Below are 21,164 nucleotides of genomic sequence, written 5' to 3'. Positions count from 1 at the left end.
TTGATTCAGCCAGCCACCACTTGTGGAGTGCCACAAAGTTCTATTCTGGGTCCTTTTCTCGTTTTATATGCCTCCTTTGGGTCACATATATAATGTGTCTTGTCACTATTATGCAGATGACACCTAGTTATTACCCAGCATAATTGCTTGACATCCTCCGATGTGTAGGTTGGATATTTACTCCTGTATTAAAAGGGGATTGTTTTGGCTGCAAACAAGCAACTTTTGCACATTTTCACCTTACAGACTTGTTATAGTAAACTTGTTAAACAACACTTTTTGGCATTTACATATCCAAAAGACATGTAGGAACATTATCATTGCCTGAAAATGCTGTTTCTGGCCACGCGATAAACATTAATCTGATTTACACTCTCTTTGTATCTCTACTTTGGACCACAGGAAATATCTGGTAAATGCTCCACCATGTTCATCAACTAGTTCATAACTTTGTCAAATCAAAAGTTAGAGGCCAAAACAAAAAACAAAACCATGAGCTAAATGTGTTAAAACGCTCCATGGAGCTAAGGGAAACTTGTAAGGGTTTGTTACTATGATCAACCCTTTTCACATTACACGTATTGTTTGATTTGTTGTTCTGAAAAAAAAAAATTCCATATCCACATGCCCACAAAACCCTCCACTTTATCTTCTTTGACTGCATCTCATCGCTGTGCCAGAATCACATAGCTCAGACATGTGGATATGGACTTTTTTTATGTAGGATACAAAGCCTTATCAGTCATGGGTTTAAAACATAGAAAATAATTTGTACCAATAGCTCCATTTTCAAACATATCCATTTCCAGATTTGTTTGATTGATCGCATTGGACACTTCACATTTAGTGTTGAGTTTGATTAAATTGATTTTCAAAAATGAAACCTTGAAAGTTTAATACTATGTCTACTATGTCTTGGCGTATCAGTAACCTTAAAGATAAAGAAATTGGCCTGTAACTAGAAGACTGCTGGTTCGAGTGCTTGCCTGTACAGGAAAGTGTTGTCCTTCATTCAACTGGCATTGTAGTGCCCTTTAGCAATTTATTAATCAACAAATGTTCTATTGCTTCTTCCAATTTTTATGGTGAAGGGAGCCAATGCAAGAAGAGAAACATATGTGCTCAAGTGAATTTTTCTACATAATAAAATAGAGGAGCTGAAAAACAAAAATTTGAAAATACTATTTGATCCAGCTTTCAATCTTCAGGGTCAGTATAGGTGGCAGCAAGAACAGCATATCAAGGCTTCTGGGTGCACCTATCGGCCCAATTTATGAAGGCACCATACTGACTGTCACTCAGATTTCTGCAGCTCATGCAGGTTGGATCAGCACACCGAGTAGCGCAGGCAAGCTTAACTGTTAAAAGAATGAGACACAAGAGGCAATGCTTCGTTTTTCTGCCTTGGTCACCGAGAATTAAGAGTAATGATGAACCGATGCTGTTCTTCTAGCCTGGAATAGTGGCTAAACAAAGTGACACAGAGATTTGGAAATGTGCAGCAAAAGCTTTGTCATTTGTACAACTACATTTGAGTAACAGAGCTAGGCATCAGATCTTACAAAAGATAAATACTCGACTATCTTTGAGAAATCTGAAGGGTCAAATGAAAACATTTATCAGTGTTCTGAATGTATTTCCAGAATCCTCAAAGACTCCTCTAAACATCTGGATGGAAAAAAATTCCATCTCTGCCACAGTAAAAAAAAAAAAAAGAAAACCCGCCTGTACTTCAGCTGAGCTTTGCTTTGAGCTAAATGCAAAAGTCAACATGTTAACATGCGGCACTAATCACCATGGATGTATGAACAGAACTGGTCACAGGTCACTGGTGGTGCCCCGTTCATTCCTATGAAGCCAAAAAAAGTTTGACCCGGACAGGAACCAGGAACGTCTCAGGCCAGACGAGCAGGCCAACTTCTGATTATCCCTCAACTGACTTGAATGGGGATAAAATGATTTAACAAGCAATTCTGAGCTACAAATTCTGGCTCAATGGTGTCATGTGATTTACGCCATTGTTGTAATTATACGGTTCAGCCACAATGTGAAATCGGCTTCAAAGCCTGGTGCACTTCTTGGGGCCATTCACCAATTTAATGTAGCATGTTAGCATGCTGTGTTAATTAGTACAGCTGATGGGAATGTCACTGGTTTTGAAGGTATTAGGTAAACCAAAGTCTTAGACAAATGGAAAATGTAGCCTGATGATGAAACACAAAAAGAAGTCAGAGGAATACCAGAGTTGTAACAGTTCACCCTGTTGGGAACATCTGTGGCAAATTTTCTGACAGTCCATCCCATAACTGTCAAGAAGTTTCCGTACAACAAGTAAAGTCAGGAGATCAGCAAAGCCTGTGGGCCTCATCCATGGAGAACCACGAATCTTTGAGGAACATGTCATGATAATCAATCTGATGGTTGTTGAGACCAACAGACCCGCAGAGTCGTGGCGCTAGCACAACTACAAGGACAAAGATTTCTGGGTCCTTGGATAGGAAATGTAATTGCAACTTGAGAAACTGGGTCAGAAATATTTTTTTATCATGCAACAGATAGACTTTTTTCATTTAGATGGTTTAAAGGTGGCTTTAAGGATTCTCATGCTCATCACCTCTGAGGCTCATCTCTATGAGTCCAGTATGATAGTAAACCATGTGAGGCACAAACTGGGGCTAACTGGCTCCAAACAGATCTAGACATAATTGCAGCCTTTCCCACATAATCCACCCTTCTGTTGTTCATCCGTATACTCAGTAAACAGCCATATCTTTATCAGGAGAGGTTTTGAGACGTTTCTATGGCTTATTGTGAGGACATGTCCCTAATGGAATCCATTGTAACCGCTGTCAATCCAAAATGAACCACAGGCTTTTGTTTTACGCTGAAAAGATAGATTTTGGGTCGAGTGTCACATTTAAGCAATAAAATATCCCCTCAGGCTTTGGTGTCTTGGTTTTAGAGAATATATTCTGTGGTTAACTTTTCTCTGGCAAGTTACTGGAGGAATTTGTCCTCAGCCTGAAATATACCTCAAGTGGTTTGACAATAACCTGGGAAAGGTGCAATTTAAAACAAATTACACAGAAAGTCAGCCACAGTATTACCAAACAGGATAATATGCTTCTTTGCAAATCCAACTGGGATACTTGTACAAGCAGGAACAGGTGCTTTCCTCCTCTTGCTAACTTTGTCAGAGACTTGACTGTTTCAGGGGTAAAACTTATGACCCTGCATTGTCAGTTACATCATAACAGCCACTTTTGTAGATGTGGAAAGTGTTTGACCCTTCTTTCATGTCTCTCTGATAAATTGCATGCTGTCGGCAGAACCATCTGTTTTTTGATTTTGTTTTCAGTCCAGATTTTATTCCATGTCACCTGCAGACCACAGCGACCCCTCCCCAAACCTCGCACTGATAGCATGGGCATGTAAAGTCCCAGTCTCTGAAACAGATGTATTTCATATCAGGTGCAGACCCCAGATGGATTTCACCAGAGTTGGCTTGAAGAGAACTTGACTTGGGACCATTTTTTCTGGACCACTCTTGGATTTGACAACAGCTTTAAAGGATCAAAAAGTATTCTGAGGGCTTGACTTCAGAAATGGTTGTCAGATCAGGACGCTAAGGAGTTTTACAGCAAAGAAAGTTTCACTTTTTCTAAATGGACCGAAACAAAAAGAGCCGTGCAGACGAGGGAGTGATTTTCTCATGGCCTCACTCTTGACTTGGTTTCGACCTCTTCTGAACTTCCTCCTTTCTATCGAGAGTCTAAGCAGGAGGAGCCCCGTGACCCTCTGATGGTCCATAGATGTTGGTTTACCGGTGACCCAAGCTCATCTGCCTCCTATCAGTAATATACAGCTTTGTCTGCTGGGCACACACAGACCATTTTCCAGCTGTTTGTGGTGATGGAAAGGAAACAAAGGAGATGCTGTTGTTTAGAGCAGCTGATAGATAGATGGATGGATGGATGGATAGATAGATAGATACAGTCTGACAGGACTGAATCTGAGCCAACAAAACTTTAAATCAGATTGCTTGGCAAACAGCTTCAGAGACTGGTTTTGACTGCTTGTGGAGGAAAGATGTCCATCATTGTCCGATAGCACATTCACAGCGGTATTGTATGTTCCTGACATCATAAATGTATTCATGGAAACAAGACGGGAAACAACCTGCAGGTTCTGTGCTCTACCATCAAAAACCTTTTTTCCGTTTGTCCCTGCACACCCTAAATATCAGCAAATTTCTAGTTTTGAAGAAAATGTAAGAAATCTATTAAACATATGAGTGGATTTAATCATATTCATTTTTTGTTGAAGTTTGGCTAAATACATGTCTGTAAATCTGCAGCACACCTCTTCACTTTTATTCTGAGTGATTGATAATGGGCCTATATTTTTTTAATATGAATTCATATTGACCTAATACCATGTAATACAATATTATGTGTCCAAAGACAAGACAAGGTGACAAAGCCAGCAATCTGTGTTGTGTTTAAAGGAGGGTTAAGACAGGACAGAGGCTTAAGAGGATTTTATCAGAAATTTTTGCACTTTTTTGGCTGGAAATGGCAACAATATTTATAGATGTTGGATTCTTCTCTCCACATCTCTCACGTCTCATCGATAAACAACGAAGACAGCAGCCTGTGTGCAGCTTTGTGATGTTTCTGAAAGTGCAGTTCAAATATTTATACGTGGCTAAACTTGTTTCACGGAGATAAACTGGAGGGCGTTGGACAAATATTTGCTCTCAAACAGTATAAAGCTATAGACCACAGACACACACACACACACACACCGCAGATAGCATCTCAGAGACCTGAGATAGCAAGAGAGAGGGAAGGGAGAGTGATTTGTTACTATTATTCTCTATTATTAAAAAATAAGCAATCATGTCAAAATAATATATTTTTGAAGCCTAAGAAAACCAACAAATATCCTCATTTGATTACCAGACTTGTTGCTGATTCATCTTTTCTCTGATCCACTCTTAAACTTTAGGAATCAAACAAAGAGAGCGCCCTCTGTCAGCTCACCCTGAAACTGAGGACAGGACAAGAATCCATCTAACCAAACCAAGCAGAACAAAAACAGCATTGCATGCATGGGGAAGAAATTATAAGAACCAAACCTTTAATCAAGACTAAGTAAATGTATAAAATCTTTGTGGGTCAGTCCATTCTGTCTGTACTAAACCACTTTGTACTCAGAGGACAGAGCAGACTTACCCTGAAATAAAAAAAAAAAGATGGACAATAAGTCTATATATCCTGAATTTGTTCTCAAAGAATGAAAAATAATTCATTTGTGAGACATCAGCTGCAAAAAAAAATACCAATTTCAGTCACTTTCTGGGTGCATATGGACAAAAAAGTGAACAACACTGGAGATAAATTATGTACTTTGAAGATATCTATCTGCTATTGCTTTGGCAATGTGTGGCAATAGTGTCCTATGTCTAGAAAGCACACACACAGAGAGAGAGAGAGAGAGAGAGAGAGAGGGAGAGAGAGAGGGGGAGAAAGAGCATTCCTCCACAGCTCCAGGGTGATGAAAAGGTTAAGCCAGCCCCTCTCTGCTGCTCTCTCTCTCGGGTGCAGCTCATCAGCTCTGCGCTGCCTCCTCCAGCGGCTCCAGTCCCACTTTACGCAGCGGCTGAGCGCTGAGCAGACATGGGCAGACCCACACTTTAACTTTCAGCCCCGCTCTCGCAGCTCCTCTCCTCCCGTCGCTCGTCCCGACGCGCTCCGAATGAACAGCCCCATTGGCAGCGGACGCATGGAGATCTAATTGTGCTCCAATTTTCGGGTCAAGTCTGTGGAAGTTGTTGTTGGCTGTTGTTGTTTTGCCGTTCCCTTGGTTTTTATGGTCTGCTCATGCGTCGGGAATGCCATGGCCACTCCGAGCGCACAGCAGCAGCACCAGGATTATTTCAGATCGGTGAGCAGCGAGTCCACCACCTACATGATGGTCCCGGCCGGCGGGCCGAGCGGGACGAGGCGCCGGGAAGCGCCGTCCAAGATGTGGGTGGCGATGGTGGTGATAGTGGTGGTGGTGCTGCAGATAGCCTCCACCACGGGGCTCTTCCTCTACCTGAACATGTCCATATCGCAGGTAAGAGCTGCCTTCCTCTCACTTTAACACTTAAAGCGCTGTTTTGTTGCCATGTGAGAGCAGAAAAGCCCCTCTTGCGCACGGAACTGGCACACAACCATACAGTTGGACAGTGTTACTAATACAGTGAAGCTAGAAAAACACTAAGTAATAGAAAGATTTGTGCGCAATATTATGCTATAATATTGCAGCTGTTTGGAGATGAAGTGAAACTTTTGGAGTAATTCACTTCTGGAAGACGTTGGCGAGGCTCGCCCCCGCGCTCTGGCGTGTCAGGCGCTTTGGAAAACAGCTCTGCCTGACTGGACTTGTTAAACAATGCAATCAAATCACCAGCAATCAAGGCAGAGAGGGAACGAGCGGCGTGTCTGACTGCGCTGCAGCGCTTTATCGAACCAAACAGCTCAAATTGCGAGCCCAAAGGAACATGTTGGAGCCATTTGGGGAGGCAGAAAGCAGCCGAGAGGGATTGCTTTTTAAGTAGGTTACAGATGTTGTGTGCAGAGGTGAAATATGCAGGTCAGTGGTGGAGGTGGGTCTGATTGAAGCCCATTTTATCTCCTGCCATAATCACACACAGGTTATCTACTACCAGCCGTGTGCCCAGTTTATCATGCATGGAGGCATTTCAAACATATAACATTCCCTCACACTTTAGAGGAAGCTTTTGTTAAGTTTGCTGCGAATTTATTGTGCGGATGAAGTTAGTAATCAATATAAATCAGTATAGGAATCAATAAGCAGAGCTGCTGTCACTACTACAGACTCATTACTTCCCTCATCTGCCTTATCAGTGTCCACCGGGAGGAAATATGGCAGAAAAATCAGCCACACTGAAGCTGAAAGTGTGAGTACATCAGTAGAGCTCCACTATCAGACCTCTGCCTTTCTGTGGAATAGATGTGGTGTTCAGGAAATGATATCTGCCTGCTTCAGTGTGTGTTGCTGTGAGGTCCACGGCAAGAGGTGTTACATGTGGTGCCTGACACACTGCATGGGAGGTGTGCTCTATGTGTTTGCCTATTGAAGAACCTGCAGGGGGGATGTAGGAAAGCGATGTATGGCCCGGATGATGCATGAATCCCAGCGAGAGGCCACATTTGAAGTGTAAGGATATTTATTCCGTTGCTCCGCATCTCCTCAGGAGCAAACTTTAAATCAGAAGGTGGGAAACGTGCCATGCTTTTCTTTTCCCCTCAGAGGCTGAAGTTTTTGTTGAGGACCTCCACGGAGCACATGTCTCCTGCTCCAGAACTGTAGATAAAGTCATTCTTATTCTTATTCTTAATCTATTTCTGATGCACAAACTCTGAGCATCTCCATGACACACTTTCTTGGACTGTGGAGCAAATTAATGTTCCCAGCATTTCTCCAGATAATAGAAGTAAAGTCTGCGCCTTTTCGTTCAAAAAGGTGTTAAACAGTTTGCATTTCGGGGTTTTTCAGCCTCTGTTTTTGTTCGCAGTGACTTACAGTTAGCGTTCAGTGTGAAGAGCAAGTATCTGTATGTTGAAAGTAGAGGCAGCAAAGATGGAATTAAATAATCACGGCGTACTAAAGTGTGAAAACTCATTTTAAATCAAGCACTGATGCATCAGCCTCATGGCGTAGTTGCAGTTAGAGACCTTCGTCATATACTTTGATTAGATAATAAGTGAATATATACACTTATTAATTAATTAAGCTAATGTAGGTCACAGGGCCGATTTTCATCTGTTTCAGACATGTGGGAGGTGGCAGGAAGTCACATAAGGAATAGTTTAGAGATGATACTGGACAAAGACGAAATGAAAAACATGGAGCTAAGTATCTTGCATGTGGGGAATCCCCTGGTTCTCATGCGAAGGCCAGCTATTTTTAATCTGGAAACAGGCCCTTCTTTGAGCTGCAGTGGAGCTACACCCCATGCCAGCCCGCTTAAGACAAAAGACACTTGGAACAATGAGCGCTGCACAATGAGGAATGCTCCGGTGTTGCCTCGTTGCTGCAGCATTCACGCTTAAACAAACAAACACATGGAAATACAGAAGCTCCTGGTCCCATGGGTTCATGTCCTGTGTATTTTACATCCATTGCTGCTGGTTTGTGCAAACCGGTTATTCACTTTATGCAGAAATCTACTTTGAATGTGTGTTTTGTGCACAGATTGGAAAGATTGAAAATGCACGAGACGGAGATAAATCCATTTGTCGAGTCACATCTCATCGGTGTCTTAAGACTAAGGCCGCTCATTTTAAAGGAATAAAAGCTAAGAGGAGGAAACAGGAAGTCCATAATTCTGCTAATTGATTAATTGCTGGAGTCACTTTTCAAGCAAAAAAAGGGAAAACTCGCCCTGGTTCTAGTTTCTAAATTGTGAGGAACTGGTGCTTTTCTCTGTTTTATAAGATAATAAACTGAACATCTTTGGGTTTGGGGCTGTCAGTTGGATGAAGAAGACATCTGAGGACATTAGCTCGATGGTTAGGAAGTTGTGATGTGTATTTTTTCTCTTTTTTCCTGAAATTTTATAGAGCTTTTATGTTTGTCTGGTATCTAACTTCTAAAAACAAATTCTAAAAAAGCATCCTAATTGTTTCATAGCTTTGCCCACTGTAATAACTAAATGTTTTCATCAGATAGTAAAGTGAATACAAGTGACTAATGCGTCTGATTCTTTGGTGCCTTTGCAGTCAGATTTTTCTGATCCGAGTCGATAAGACTGAAAATCACACTTAAAAAAGGGAAGGTTCTTGTGTTTGCTTGTTTTTGAAATAACTCTTTTTATATCAGAAAGCTTCTCTTCACTATAGATATAAAACACTGTGGCGTTTAATGCGCTATATTTACAGGTCACTGGTTTTCAAAGGCACATCGAATAAGCTTCTAACAGATGTTTTTCATACATTAAATAACTGCAATCATGTGTGCCGAACATCCTTTAATGTATCTTGTAAGATGTCTTCTTTATATTTAAGATCTTTGTCTCTGCGGATGAAAAACTAGACTGGAGGGATGAAACTATATTTGCCCATGTTTAAGTTACAGTTCCACTAGATTAACTTTATAAAACTTTCATTATTCTCCACATGTTTTATGATTTCCTTGATCTGGGTCACATGAGCCTCCAGATGTGTAACAGCAACAGTATTTGTTTTTAATATAAAACTATTCTTGTTGGAGGCCTTTGATGTTTGCTGTCAATGTATACTGATTGTATGCATGCACATTTGCATGTGTGTGTGTGTGTGTGTGTGTGTGTGTGTGTGTGTGTGTGTGTGATTGGCATTCCAATCCTTACACTTCACTGGTCCACTTTATTATTGTTTGGGTTGACTGATAGACTCTGACTCAGCCTTTTTGTGTGTCTTGTGTGTGTGGTCTGATTCACACAGAAGAAGTCTGAGCTTAATGTGGATGTTTGTAAGGGGCGTGCGTGGACGTCTGTGTGGTCCACGCAGCACAAATTTTGTCCCCTCTATCTGTGTTTATGTGGTTTAAGTGTGTGTTTTTATATGTGTGATCATGTGATGGCCAGATGACCTCCGGGCACAGAAAGATGAGGAAAATCCCCCTCAAAATATAGATTTTTCTGGTCAACAAAGAAACCTACAGGAGCAATTTCAGGCTTACAGATAAGAGTCACAGTCAGATTTTCAGTTGGATTTGGTGAACAGGACTGAGCTCATGTGGATCATTTCAGTGCAGTGAGAGTGTTTTTTGTTTAGGCAGTGTCAGTTTGTCTGGGTTCAGGCAACAATTGGCACTTCCAAGTAAAACTCTTGGTTCCAGCTTCTTAAATGTGAAGATTTTATGCTTTTATTTGCCGTTAAGATAGTAAAGTGAATGCTGTTAGACTGTTGGTTGGTCAAAACAAGACACCTGAAGATTCCTCCATGAGCTCTGAGAGCTTGTAAAGGGCATTGTCACTCTTCTTTCACATTTTTTAGACAAAACGATGTATGAGCTAATAGAGAAACCGAGCAAAATACTGGTTATTTGCAGACAGACAGACAGACATGGTGACTGTGAGACTACACAACTCTTGTTGGGTTTATTTGAGTTTGAAATATTCAACAGACACTTGTTTCCTCTCCAGACTCCATTGGTGGTTTGTTAAAAATAAATTCCAGGTGCCATCACCATGTTCGTGTGGTCTGAGACGCTTTCTGTTTAAGCACCTCTGTTTGTTGTCACTTCTCTTGCTCCTCTTTCGTATTTCTCTACATTTTAAAGACAAAAAAAGACAAAGTGCCTTGATTTTTCAAATTATGAGATAGTGACCAAGAAGAGCAAGGCAGGAAATATCCAGAATCAAACCAGGGACATTATGTTCAATGGTATACGCCTTAACCACTGGGCCAGACATTGCTTGAGTTTCAGAGTTGGCGTTAAATAACCTCAGCTGTTTGGGTCGCTGCCTACGTGTTTTCTCCAGCTCACGCTGACAGTTGTTGGCCACCGAATCCACTTGACATAACATCCAGTCACAGGAACATGTGGCGTTTTAAGTGAGTGGAAGTGAACCAGGATCTGGCTGGCAACACGTCAGCACCCGCTGAAAGCTCCCTGCTAAATTAAGCTAACGTAATCAACACTGACTACTGAGCGATCGCACACACACACACACACACACACACACACAGATACCTGGTAGAAAACAGTGTAGGAAGCATGTTTATATCTTCATCCATTCACACACAGAAACCATTTCTCAGTCCAGCCTCCCTGTGTGGCCTCAGCTGCTGTTGCCAAGACATTTCTGACCCAACCCCCTATAGCGCCGTATAGAACAGTACAGGCCAGTTGTTCCATTAGTTCATAAATCTGCTGTAAATTTATCCCAGAGTTTCACACTAGATCGGGTTTTATCAGCGAAGGTCAAAGTTAACATTAGCATTAGAGAATCAATGGAGACCTTAACAAGTATGGCAATATGTGAGTGAGTGATGTGTGTGGACATGCAGCGTGTGTGAGCAGTGTGTGTGTGTGTGTGTGTGTGTGTGTGTGTGTGTGTGTGTGTGTGTGTGTGTGAAAAACACACGTGGACTCACGTTCATCATCAGTAACCAATTCAGAGTACAAATATTTAGATTTAATTCAAAGTTACTAATATAAACCTCCCACACCAAACTCCATTGCCAAAACACACAATTCTCTCTCTCTCTCTCTCTCTGTCTCTCTCTCTCCCCTCTCCCCCCCCCCGTCTTTTCACCTCCAGCCCCCCTGTAGTCTCTGTGTGTTATGGTTCAAGTCCACATCAGAGAATCGAGTTACAGTCAGTTTTAGGGCTTGAGGGGGGACGAATTTTTCAGGAGTGACACAAGCAGTTTTTTTTTCTTTTTTCCTTTATGAGGACGGAGCTTGGAAGTTAAGTGATTCTTTGGCAGTGGACGTGTGTGTGTGTGTGTGTGTGTGTGTGTTCTATGCATCTAAACAGGACATTTGGGCATGTCTCCATAGTTATGTCAGGTGTCTATGTGGGTGTAACACACTAACAGTACAAGATAGAAAGCAAGAGGCTAAAATGTGCTTGTACACTCACACACATCTGGTTAATGAGTGACGGTGAAAGACAGATATATCTGGCTTTGCTTCTTTCCTTGTGTCTTCACGGCTAAATAATGGTGACATGGCCAAAATGACGTCGACTGAGTAGTCTCTTAAAATTGCTGAATAACAGACATCTTGGCTGGTGCCCTTTTTTGGTCAAGAATCGGTTATTTGTTGGTATTGGTGAAACGCCACGATCATACATGATGTGCGTCATTCTTAAACCAATAAAGAGAAATATCCTGCTCTCTTTTACTTGGAATATGCTTTGATGACCTGGTTTTGTATGTATTTGGAGACTTGTGCAGACATGGTGTTGTGTCTTTGCACAGACCTGCATGTGGGCTCAGTGTTTTCATGGCCAGGTCATTTGGATGAGGATGAAAAGGAAGGCAGAGATCACAGGGAAGAGAGAGGGGAGAGGAGAAAGTGGGCATGAGAGTTGAAAGAGACAAAGGTGAGGGGAGACGATGGGAAGAGATGGCGATGATGATACATGGACATAAAAGACATGAGGTCTAAAAAAGTTTGGTAGTATTGCACTCCCATAAATTTTAGGGATTCACGTGGGACAGATTTAAAAAAGAATAGTCAAAGATCGAGATATTCTGACTTTTACTGTCAGATAAGTTTAAATTCAGCTGCAACAATTGTATCATCCCAGACAACTGAGACATTCAAAGGAAAACAAAACCCTTCAATTTGGATGGAAAACATACACGTGACTAAAATCTGTGTCTCTTCTTTTTTATGAGAACATTGTGTGATCAGCACAGGTCACATGGAGTCTGATCTCTCCAGTTCTGATTTGGGTCACGTTCATATGTGGTCCTAAATCAGACACGCATCATTTCAATCTGTGGGTCAGCTGGCTGCCCGTCCACATCCAAACATTCACACCTTCGTATAGAAGTAGCAGCCACCGCTCCACTAAAGGATCTCTTTTTCCTCATCCTCATCATCAACAGCTCACACATTAGCTTGCCTCCACTGCACATCGACTTGAAACTGTAAACAGTGACTTCAGTGGCCTCCATGTTTACTTCTGTGCCGCCGCGTACAGCATGTGACGTCTGGGTTGCTGTTCTTTTGCACATACAGGTCAGTTCAGGACTCTCACCAGGTCACGCTGGAGTACGATACTGGCCAAACAAAAAAAGCGGACCTGAGCGGTGTGAATGTAGCCACATGTGTGCTCTAAAAATCTGATTTTGTGTCAAACTTTTGCAGCTATTGTGTGTTTGAGGCGTTGGCTCAACATCATTGCTATCATTCCTGTTGCTCTCTGCTGATAACAGTGAAGCACTGTTAAGTAATCTTCAAAATGCGTCATTTCAACTGCCAAAAATTGCAAGACCAACATTTCTTAGAGAACAAACAATAGTAGCTCAGTGGTTACCAAGTCTGAAAAGTCACATAAATCAGAGGAAACAAGGAGTGAAGCTGACCGAGATGGAGAGAGGAGAGCTGTGACAACAAGATGGATTATTCAGATGTTCAAAAAGAACAAGAGAGGAGTGAGTGTGCTGCTATACATTATGTTATCTGATGGATTACCGATGTACAGGCCACACACATACACACACGACCTTGGTTAAACAGCTCGACACGTGAAAACAGGATATTTGCGTTCCCACGTTGGAATGCTCATTAGGATGTGGCTACAGCTGTAGAGAGTGTGTGTGTGTGTGTGTGTGTGTGTGTGTGTGTGTACCAACAGCTGGTGATGTGTATTATCACTTTGTTTGCCCAGTCAACATGGCTATAAAGGGCTGATAAATACAGTTCCTACGATCTGCAGGGAGTAAAGCTCCTAATACCCCTCTGCTACATCTGGTAGCTAATATCAGTGCTGCTAATCTTTCACTGCACCTGATAGTAGTATAATGTTTTCAGTTTGTACTTCCTTTACAGCATGTTGAGCGCAGAGTCAGCTGAATTTTTCTGATATTATCAGAAGCAGTTTTACCTTTTTATCTTGAATGTTTTTACTGAAGGCAAAACTGAAACTACCTTCATCGTGCATTAATAATAACAATTACTTTCTCATGTAATTAATCAATTGCTTTGTTGATAAAGAGCTCTCAGAGCCCAGAAAATACTGAAATCAGTCATTTTATTGCCATTTTTACTTAAGAAAGTGTTTAACTGATTACTCAATTATAAGAAGAGATGTTTCAGGTTCAGTTATACCTTTTGTCGTGGTTGAAAATCAAACAAAAGAACAAGTGAAGTGCATAGTTAGCATAAGCAACGATGAAAAGAACCTCACTCAAACTTCCTGAACCGCAGAAAAAGAGGTTTGTTTGGGGAATACATTTAATATTTACCCAACGCATCTACTTGCTGCTTCAGTGCAAACACACGTTTGTATGAGTCCAATAACTGTGCCGGAATTATGATGAGGTGAAAATAGTTGCTATAATAACTCGTCCAAAGTCAGAAACGACCGACAGTGTGGTCTTTAAGTACCTGGAACTGAGTGTGTTGGCCCTGGATAAGAGCCCATTTCTTTTTAGTAAGTGTTTGTGGAACGATACAGACTTTGCAGAGTAGTGGAGTTGATGTGAGAGCTTTAGGTCCCATATAAGGTCTGATAATGAAAAACTGATGCTTCTGCCGGTGCAGAATTGTTCAGTTTGGGATAAGCATAGGCTCCAGAAACTATTTTTGAATTTGTGGTGTTACTACGAAACAGATGGTTGAAGATATAATGTATATGAATTGGTTCACCTCTATGTTGATCTACAACGAAAACGCTGTCTACTCTCCTCTATCAATCTTCCCTCATTTCCGATCTCCACCACAAGGGCCGCATATGGCTCCCATCATATGGTAACCAAATCCTTCCTTTTATACATGTATTCATATCAAAGAAGAGGGGGAGAAGAAGCTGCTTTGTCCTGTTGGAACACGTCCAATCGAACCACAGCTAAATCTGGAGTGTGGCGCGGGTGACAGGAGAAGGAAAAGAGGAGAAATTACAGTGTTTGAAAAGGAAAGAATTGAAAATGAGGTCTTTAGGTTTGTCTAAAGGTGGTTATGTGCTCTTTCAGAGGACCAAAAACAATATAAATGTTTTAATAATCAAGTCAACTGAGGCAGATTTTCAGTGTCATTAAATACGACCATTTTCCTGCCACAAATGTTCAATTTATGTAAATGTTTTTCATGGAATATTGAAATTGCATTAAAAACATCATGTGATCCAAAACTGTCCACCAGAGTGGAGAAAATAGGAGAGAAAGTACCAGACATGCACTTTCCACACATCCTGTAAAACCTGAAAACATTATTCATACTGTGATATCACAAACTCCCTGACTTAATTTTTCTCCAGTCTCACCACTCGAGCGGAAATAAATCACCAACTAGCCCATAATTTGATCAACATATAATAATCGGTTATTTAGCTAATAATCATTAAGGTCATATTGCAGTTACAGCCTCTGCTTTTTTCTGTCTTAGAGAAAGAAAATGAAACTTTTTGGATTTTTAGCTGTCAGTCGAACAAGACAATGACATCATCTTGGCCTTGAGGGACCATTTTTGACGTTTTATAGAAGAGAAAAACAATTAATGCATTAAAAGAGACAAAAAAATCCACAGGTTAATCCTTAATGAATGTACAATAGTTGTTAGTTGCAGCTCTAGACGCCACAACAGTTGAATTTAGTGCTCTGTTTTGCGATGAGGTTAAATCTTATGGGCTCAGTTACGTTTTTTGATGTTTTGAACGCCACAGAGAAGTGACAGCGCTTAGCCCATTCACCCTCCCATAACCAAAAAGTCATGAAAGAGTGACTGTGAAACCTCCACCATATTGGCAGTGAGCAACACGAATGGATGATATCCAGTGTTTGATAAGAAGGTCCATAATGGCCCATTATATTGGCAAACCAGCTTGTACGTCCAACCCCTGCGTGCACCGTGAGTGTGTTTTTGCAGGCATGATGCATGCGTATGAAAAGTGAGAAATTAGTGAAGTGTTATTTCAGACTGCTGTGTCCAAAAAGAGGTGTGTGTGTGCATGCATGAATTCATGCGTGTATTACCTCATTAGCTAGTGGTTGATTGGATGGAAAGTTCTCAGTTGGTCTAACATGATCTGACCCTGGGAATGGGCAGACATCTCTGGCCTGGCACAAGAGGGAGGGCTTCTTAATGTCAGCCGAAAGTCTGTCTACTCCAATGTTTTTCATCCTCACACACACACACACACACACACACACACACACACACACACACACACTCTCGTTCTCTCTTCTCATATCAGCATTTTGACTCTGAATACAGTAACAAGACCTTCCTGTCCTTCTGTCAGCTCTCATTTCTGTACCAATTAAACAACCTTTTCTTCCTGCCCTCTAATCTCCCCCAAATGATCTTTTCCATCTTTCCAACCTCTTGTCAAACCTCCACAGCAGTTTCCTCCTCCATAAGCCTTCTTGTTAGTCGTCCCTTTGTCTCTCTCATGTCTCAGTGACTGTGAAGAACACAGTGGTTTTGGCTTTTAACGAAATCTCATCGTCATCAATCTTCATCGCTCACTTGGATTAAAAAACCACAAGAGTAATTATTAGCGATGTTTCACTTCCTCAGCTGCTAGTTTTTGGCTTATTGTCTCACAACATAGCAGTGCCTCATTAGAGCCTTGTAAGGTTCTTGGACTTGTGCGATCACAGGTCATCCATGAATCAATGAATCATTGATTTGGCTTTCTCTGCAGCAACTGTATGGAAAACCTTCATAAGAAAAGCTCTGGGAAAAGAGGTGAAATCATGGACCTGTCAGGCAGGCTGTCAAAGCCTCCCTTCAGGCCGTGACTTTCTGGACATTTTTTGGTAGAAGTCCTGCCTACTGTTAAGAAAGCAGAAGTTGACTCAGTTGTTCCTTCGTTTTAGCTCTCGATGAACAAATCGTCAAATTGATTATGTTTAGATCTGCATCAGGACACGTCCTCATTTTGAAACAAGACGGCCCTTCTTGTATGTCTCATTACATCTTAGATGGCTGGATTTCAATGTCTTAATTCAAGGTTCAGTTGATGCTTTAAATCAAACATGCCACGACTTTCCAGAGGCAGCAAAGAAATTCTAACCAACTGTTCTGGTTTGGACAGAAAGACGGAAGACCGTTTTTCCAGAAATACCTACTTGGATGTCTTTGTCTCTCTCTAAAAACTTGCAAACTTGCATGAATGAATGCTTCAAGGGGTTTGAGCTTCCAAAATGTTATGAACAGGACAGAACAGCAGAGAAACCTCTAGACTGTGAAGTTTGCAAAGGTTTAATTTTGAATTTATTTACATTTCATAAATTTGTCTCTAAACTTTAAACATTTTAGTGTTTTGCTTCATGTTTCTCTGAGGATATCAGGTAGAAGAAACTTGCAAATTTCTTGGATACAATCCATCTAATAGTTGAGATGTCATTCTCATGGTGGCACTAAAAGAAAAGTTAGAGGATCATCAATGTCATTAGGATTGACAGACCAACCATGTTGCAATCCCCAGAGCCATGCTGCTGGCATGGTTAAAAAATTGCACATTTTTTGTCTTTCCTCTAGTGTTTCTCCCTGGATGAGGATAAGAGGTTCTCTGAAATAGCATAAAGGGCTTTTCTGTTGGGCAAATGTTTAGAAAACTGAGAGCATATTTTCTCAGCAACAAGCTCAGAACGTTGACCTTCTCATGTGAGAAAAGGAGTGTAGCTGTCAGTAAGAACTGGAATAACTTCACCATCCTGCTATAGGTTCTTGGAAAGGTGAAGGTACTTGAGAACAACATAATAGTAGCGAAAAAATCCCATCAGTTTAGATCACAAACAGGTTCTCTGGCATTTCAGAGTTGGCAAATGTGTGAGCTGGCAGTGAAGGCAGCATTCAATACTTTCCATGAGATGTTCAAGATGTCTCTCGACGTGCTGCACCATGTAGGATGATGGACCAAGTGTGCGAGGTGAAATCAGAGCACATCCACAAATAGATGCTGCAGAAAAACGATTGCAGAGTATCATGCTGGTGTGGCCTTGAACTGCAGTTGGTATGGTTTTACCAAACAAGACTGGATTGCTCCAAGTCACAACTGAAATGAGACACACATTGCATGAAAGATTTTACATTCAGAAGAAAACATGTGGAATCTATCCTCTGGAGAATTCCCTGTCCATTCACTGACTTTGCTTGTTATGTATTGTTTCGCTTTTCCTGAATGCAAGTCACAATAATACTCATTTCCCAGTAAGCAATATGAACCTTTAATCGTCTTCTATTTCAAGGATTTGGAGCCGGGTTATCACTTATCACAGCTCATGATGACCTTTGACCTTGTTGTCATGCAAGAAAAGTTCACATTTTGGTCATTTTGAGTTCATTACAGGAGAAAGTTTATCTTGCCAGATTTTTCTCCAGTCTCAAGGCTTTACTTTAAAAAAATAATAATAATTGGCTGGTTCCCTATCATCAAAGCACATCTGCTGAAGAAAACCAGATAAAATTCTACAAAGTCTGAACTGAACAACCACTGATGACAGAAATCCTTCTACAGGCATCTGCATGTGTTTTTTTATGAAACCATAAACAGGTTATGTTTTTTGTTCACCCTACTGCATTAGTCTTTTTAGCCGGGGCATCATAGGTAAAGCAGGAAACCATTGTCATGTAAATTTGAGAAAATAGTTTTTTAGTGTTTTTGTGCAAATAATGGGCTTCGTTTTCATTCAGTGGCTGCAAATAACGCTGTAATCTGCAGCATAAACGTATTACACTGTTATTTGTTCGTTACATTAAAAGCTATAGTCATAAGGAAGCATGATATATTTCAGGCGCAAGTGATTCTAAGAACATTTGTCCGCAGCAGAAATTGCGTATAGGTCTCGCATCAGATTCACAAAAGTCTTGAATATTGACATGACAAGATAATGCAAGGACCTCAGTCCTCACACACACACACACACACACAGGAGCTGTGCTGTCTGCTTATGAGAAAGTGTAGGGAGAGCATTCCCAGAAGTCAACTGTGTGTTTATTGTGGTGAGACCATCAGCTACTCATCCACCAGAACAGCAGCTCCACAGACAGACACTTGTGCATTAACCCCCCCACCTAAAGATAAATGTAACCTTTGTTGTAAAAATAGCCTTTGCAGCCATTCAAAGTGGCCACTTTCCTTGTGGGGACGTCTGGATCCCACCAGAGAAAACAGAGATCAGCCACGATTTGTGCCAGCACAATAACACGTGTAAAAGGCCCCCCTTGAGTCATACTTACTCACCCACTCCACACACTAAAACACATTTACAGACACGCTTGCCCACCCATGCTGGACCTGCCCACCCACAGCCACCCAGAAGACCCCACAGCAGCAAGCTGACCTAAACTGCTGATGTTTTAAAAAAACAAAGAAAATGTAATTTTCCCAAATGCAATCATCCAGTAGAGGAAAGTATACATTTACACCTGCATTTACTTCCATGAAGCAGACTAAAATATGTCATTGGATGACAAACACTAGCTGTTCAGAATTGCAGTTGAATAATTTGAGATTATTTCAGGTAAAAGCACACCAGGGCTTCAAATGATGCCTATAATGGTGCCTAATTTAGATTGCTTGTCACGTAGGAGCCATTAGGCTCATTTTCAATTGCTAGTTGCGTGCCAGTTTGGGGTTGGATTAGAAATCCACATGTCTAGACAGATTACATCAACAATAGTGCATCAACTGAGCCAAAAGGACCGAGAAATGCAGATTTATTTTGTCTGAAATTGGTGGACACAACAGTTGAAGCTGTGTTGGTCCTCGATCAAGTATTAATGCCATCCTCTTCACTTTGTGGAGTTGGGAAATATCACATGACCACATGATTTACCAGGTGTTTGTGCTCAATCATTGGTTCACATGGACTAAACCAGACAAACCTAGAAATGGATGCCAAGTGTAAACACAGCTGTTTGTTCCTGATATGAGCCCGGTTGTATTATTTACAAGGCATTACAAATAGAATTCATATTGCATTATTTGCAAGTTGTCCAGTGTTTGAGTTTTAGGAGCCAGTTGAGGACAACATCCTGGTCATAAGCTTGGAAATGATTCACTCTCCTGAATGCAGCATTTTGTTTTGTTTTCTGTGAGACCTGACTTTCTTATTTTGGGACTTTCACAGCCTCTGATCCAGCCTCCAAACTCACAGCTCATTTCTCTTCCTTCAAAATCTTTCTCTGTCTCTGTCAGTCAGCCGCCTCGAGCGTTTCCTTCGGTATGTGTGCACAGGTGACTGAGACGAACTGGAAAGTCCTGACCTCTTCTTGCTCTTCTCTCATCCTCCTCCTTTTCTTTTCCTTGTCTCTTTCTCTTCCCCGTTGCAAGCCAGGTGACAAGAACCAGAAACCTAACCCTCGAAACAGGAGCAAAGGTTTATGGTGATTCTTAATTTCTCAATGCCACTGACGTAGATAACACAGCTCACACTCCTATAAACAACTCCCAGATACCCACTGAGAGCCTTTGTCTTTATCACAACTAATCTTAAGAGTTCTTTTTACCCAAACAGTAACATTGTCAATTGTTTTAAGGGACAAGGGAGTTAAAGAAAAAGAATGAAACAACTGGAATATCATCAGACAGGCCCACCCTGCTTTTGTAAGTCCGTTAAACTTTATTTAAACTGGATGGATTCCAAAACAGCAAAATTGACAAAGAGAGGTCATAGCTCCACACACCAAGACTGGGAGTGGTGTTCTCCTGACATGCTCTAGTGTCACGAACACTGGCATTTGCATTAACGTGTGCACGCAATCCTGCGCACACAAACACTCAAGAGAAGCGTGCACAGATTATCATTGTAGCTCGCAGGTAAAACAATAACCCATAAGCACCGAAGCATCCAGCACGCATAGATCACTTATGGCATTCCTCGTGACAGAGCAGAGCTAACTCTGACTGAGCAGGGCACAAGGAGAGTAAGTGCTTGCCAGTAATGACATTAATGCCTCTAAGCAGAAGCAGACTATCTTTTTGGAGGGCTTTTAAAACAGATTGGGTGAGAAATAAAGCATGTGCGTGCCATGTGTAAAGTTTTCATGTCCATTTTGGTGAGGAGGAATCACTACCTGAAGCTCATTATTAAATACTTTCTCATTTGCTCAGAATCCAGTTTGTGTGCTGTGATTTAAAGCTCCAAAGGGGAACTTTGAAAAGACAATTTTAAAGACTTCATTAGCCAGAAATAATGGCGTGTTAAATAGTGACCTCCTCAATTGAAATGTAATCTTGCTAGAGGATGTTTGTTTTGTTTTTTTCCTGCCTGAGTTCGTCTGTATCTGTGCATGAGCACAACGTCTGTAGGAACATGTAGAAACACATTTTTATGTTCATGTAGCTGCACAGATAGCATCTTTCCAACTGCACCACTTTTGTGATGGTGGCTCTGATATCAGGAAATAGGGAATATCTCTTTTTGTCTCTTTTCTCGATCCCTTGTTCCCAACATCATCTTAAAACAACTTACCCA

General features: G+C 41.3%; 1 protein-coding gene across 1 annotated transcript in view; it reads left to right on the top strand.

Annotated features, from left to right (window-relative positions):
* Nucleotides 1-5,771: 5,771 nt before the first annotated feature.
* The window catches only part of tnfsf10l (TNF superfamily member 10, like), a 52,882-nt gene continuing 37,489 nt past the window's right edge, over nt 5,772-21,164 (top strand). Inside the window, exon 1 of the mRNA XM_070855090.1 lies at nt 5,772-6,123. Within this exon, the coding sequence (XP_070711191.1) occupies nt 5,875-6,123 (249 nt within the window). The 5' untranslated portion in view covers nt 5,772-5,874. The remainder of the gene's footprint in view (nt 6,124-21,164) is intronic.

The sequence above is a fragment of the Pempheris klunzingeri genome, chromosome 23 (genome assembly GCF_042242105.1).
Source record: "Pempheris klunzingeri isolate RE-2024b chromosome 23, fPemKlu1.hap1, whole genome shotgun sequence".
NCBI lineage: Eukaryota > Metazoa > Chordata > Actinopteri > Acropomatiformes > Pempheridae > Pempheris > Pempheris klunzingeri.
The sequence above is the reverse complement of the archived record's forward strand: the minus strand, read 5'-3'. Positions and strand labels throughout refer to the sequence as shown.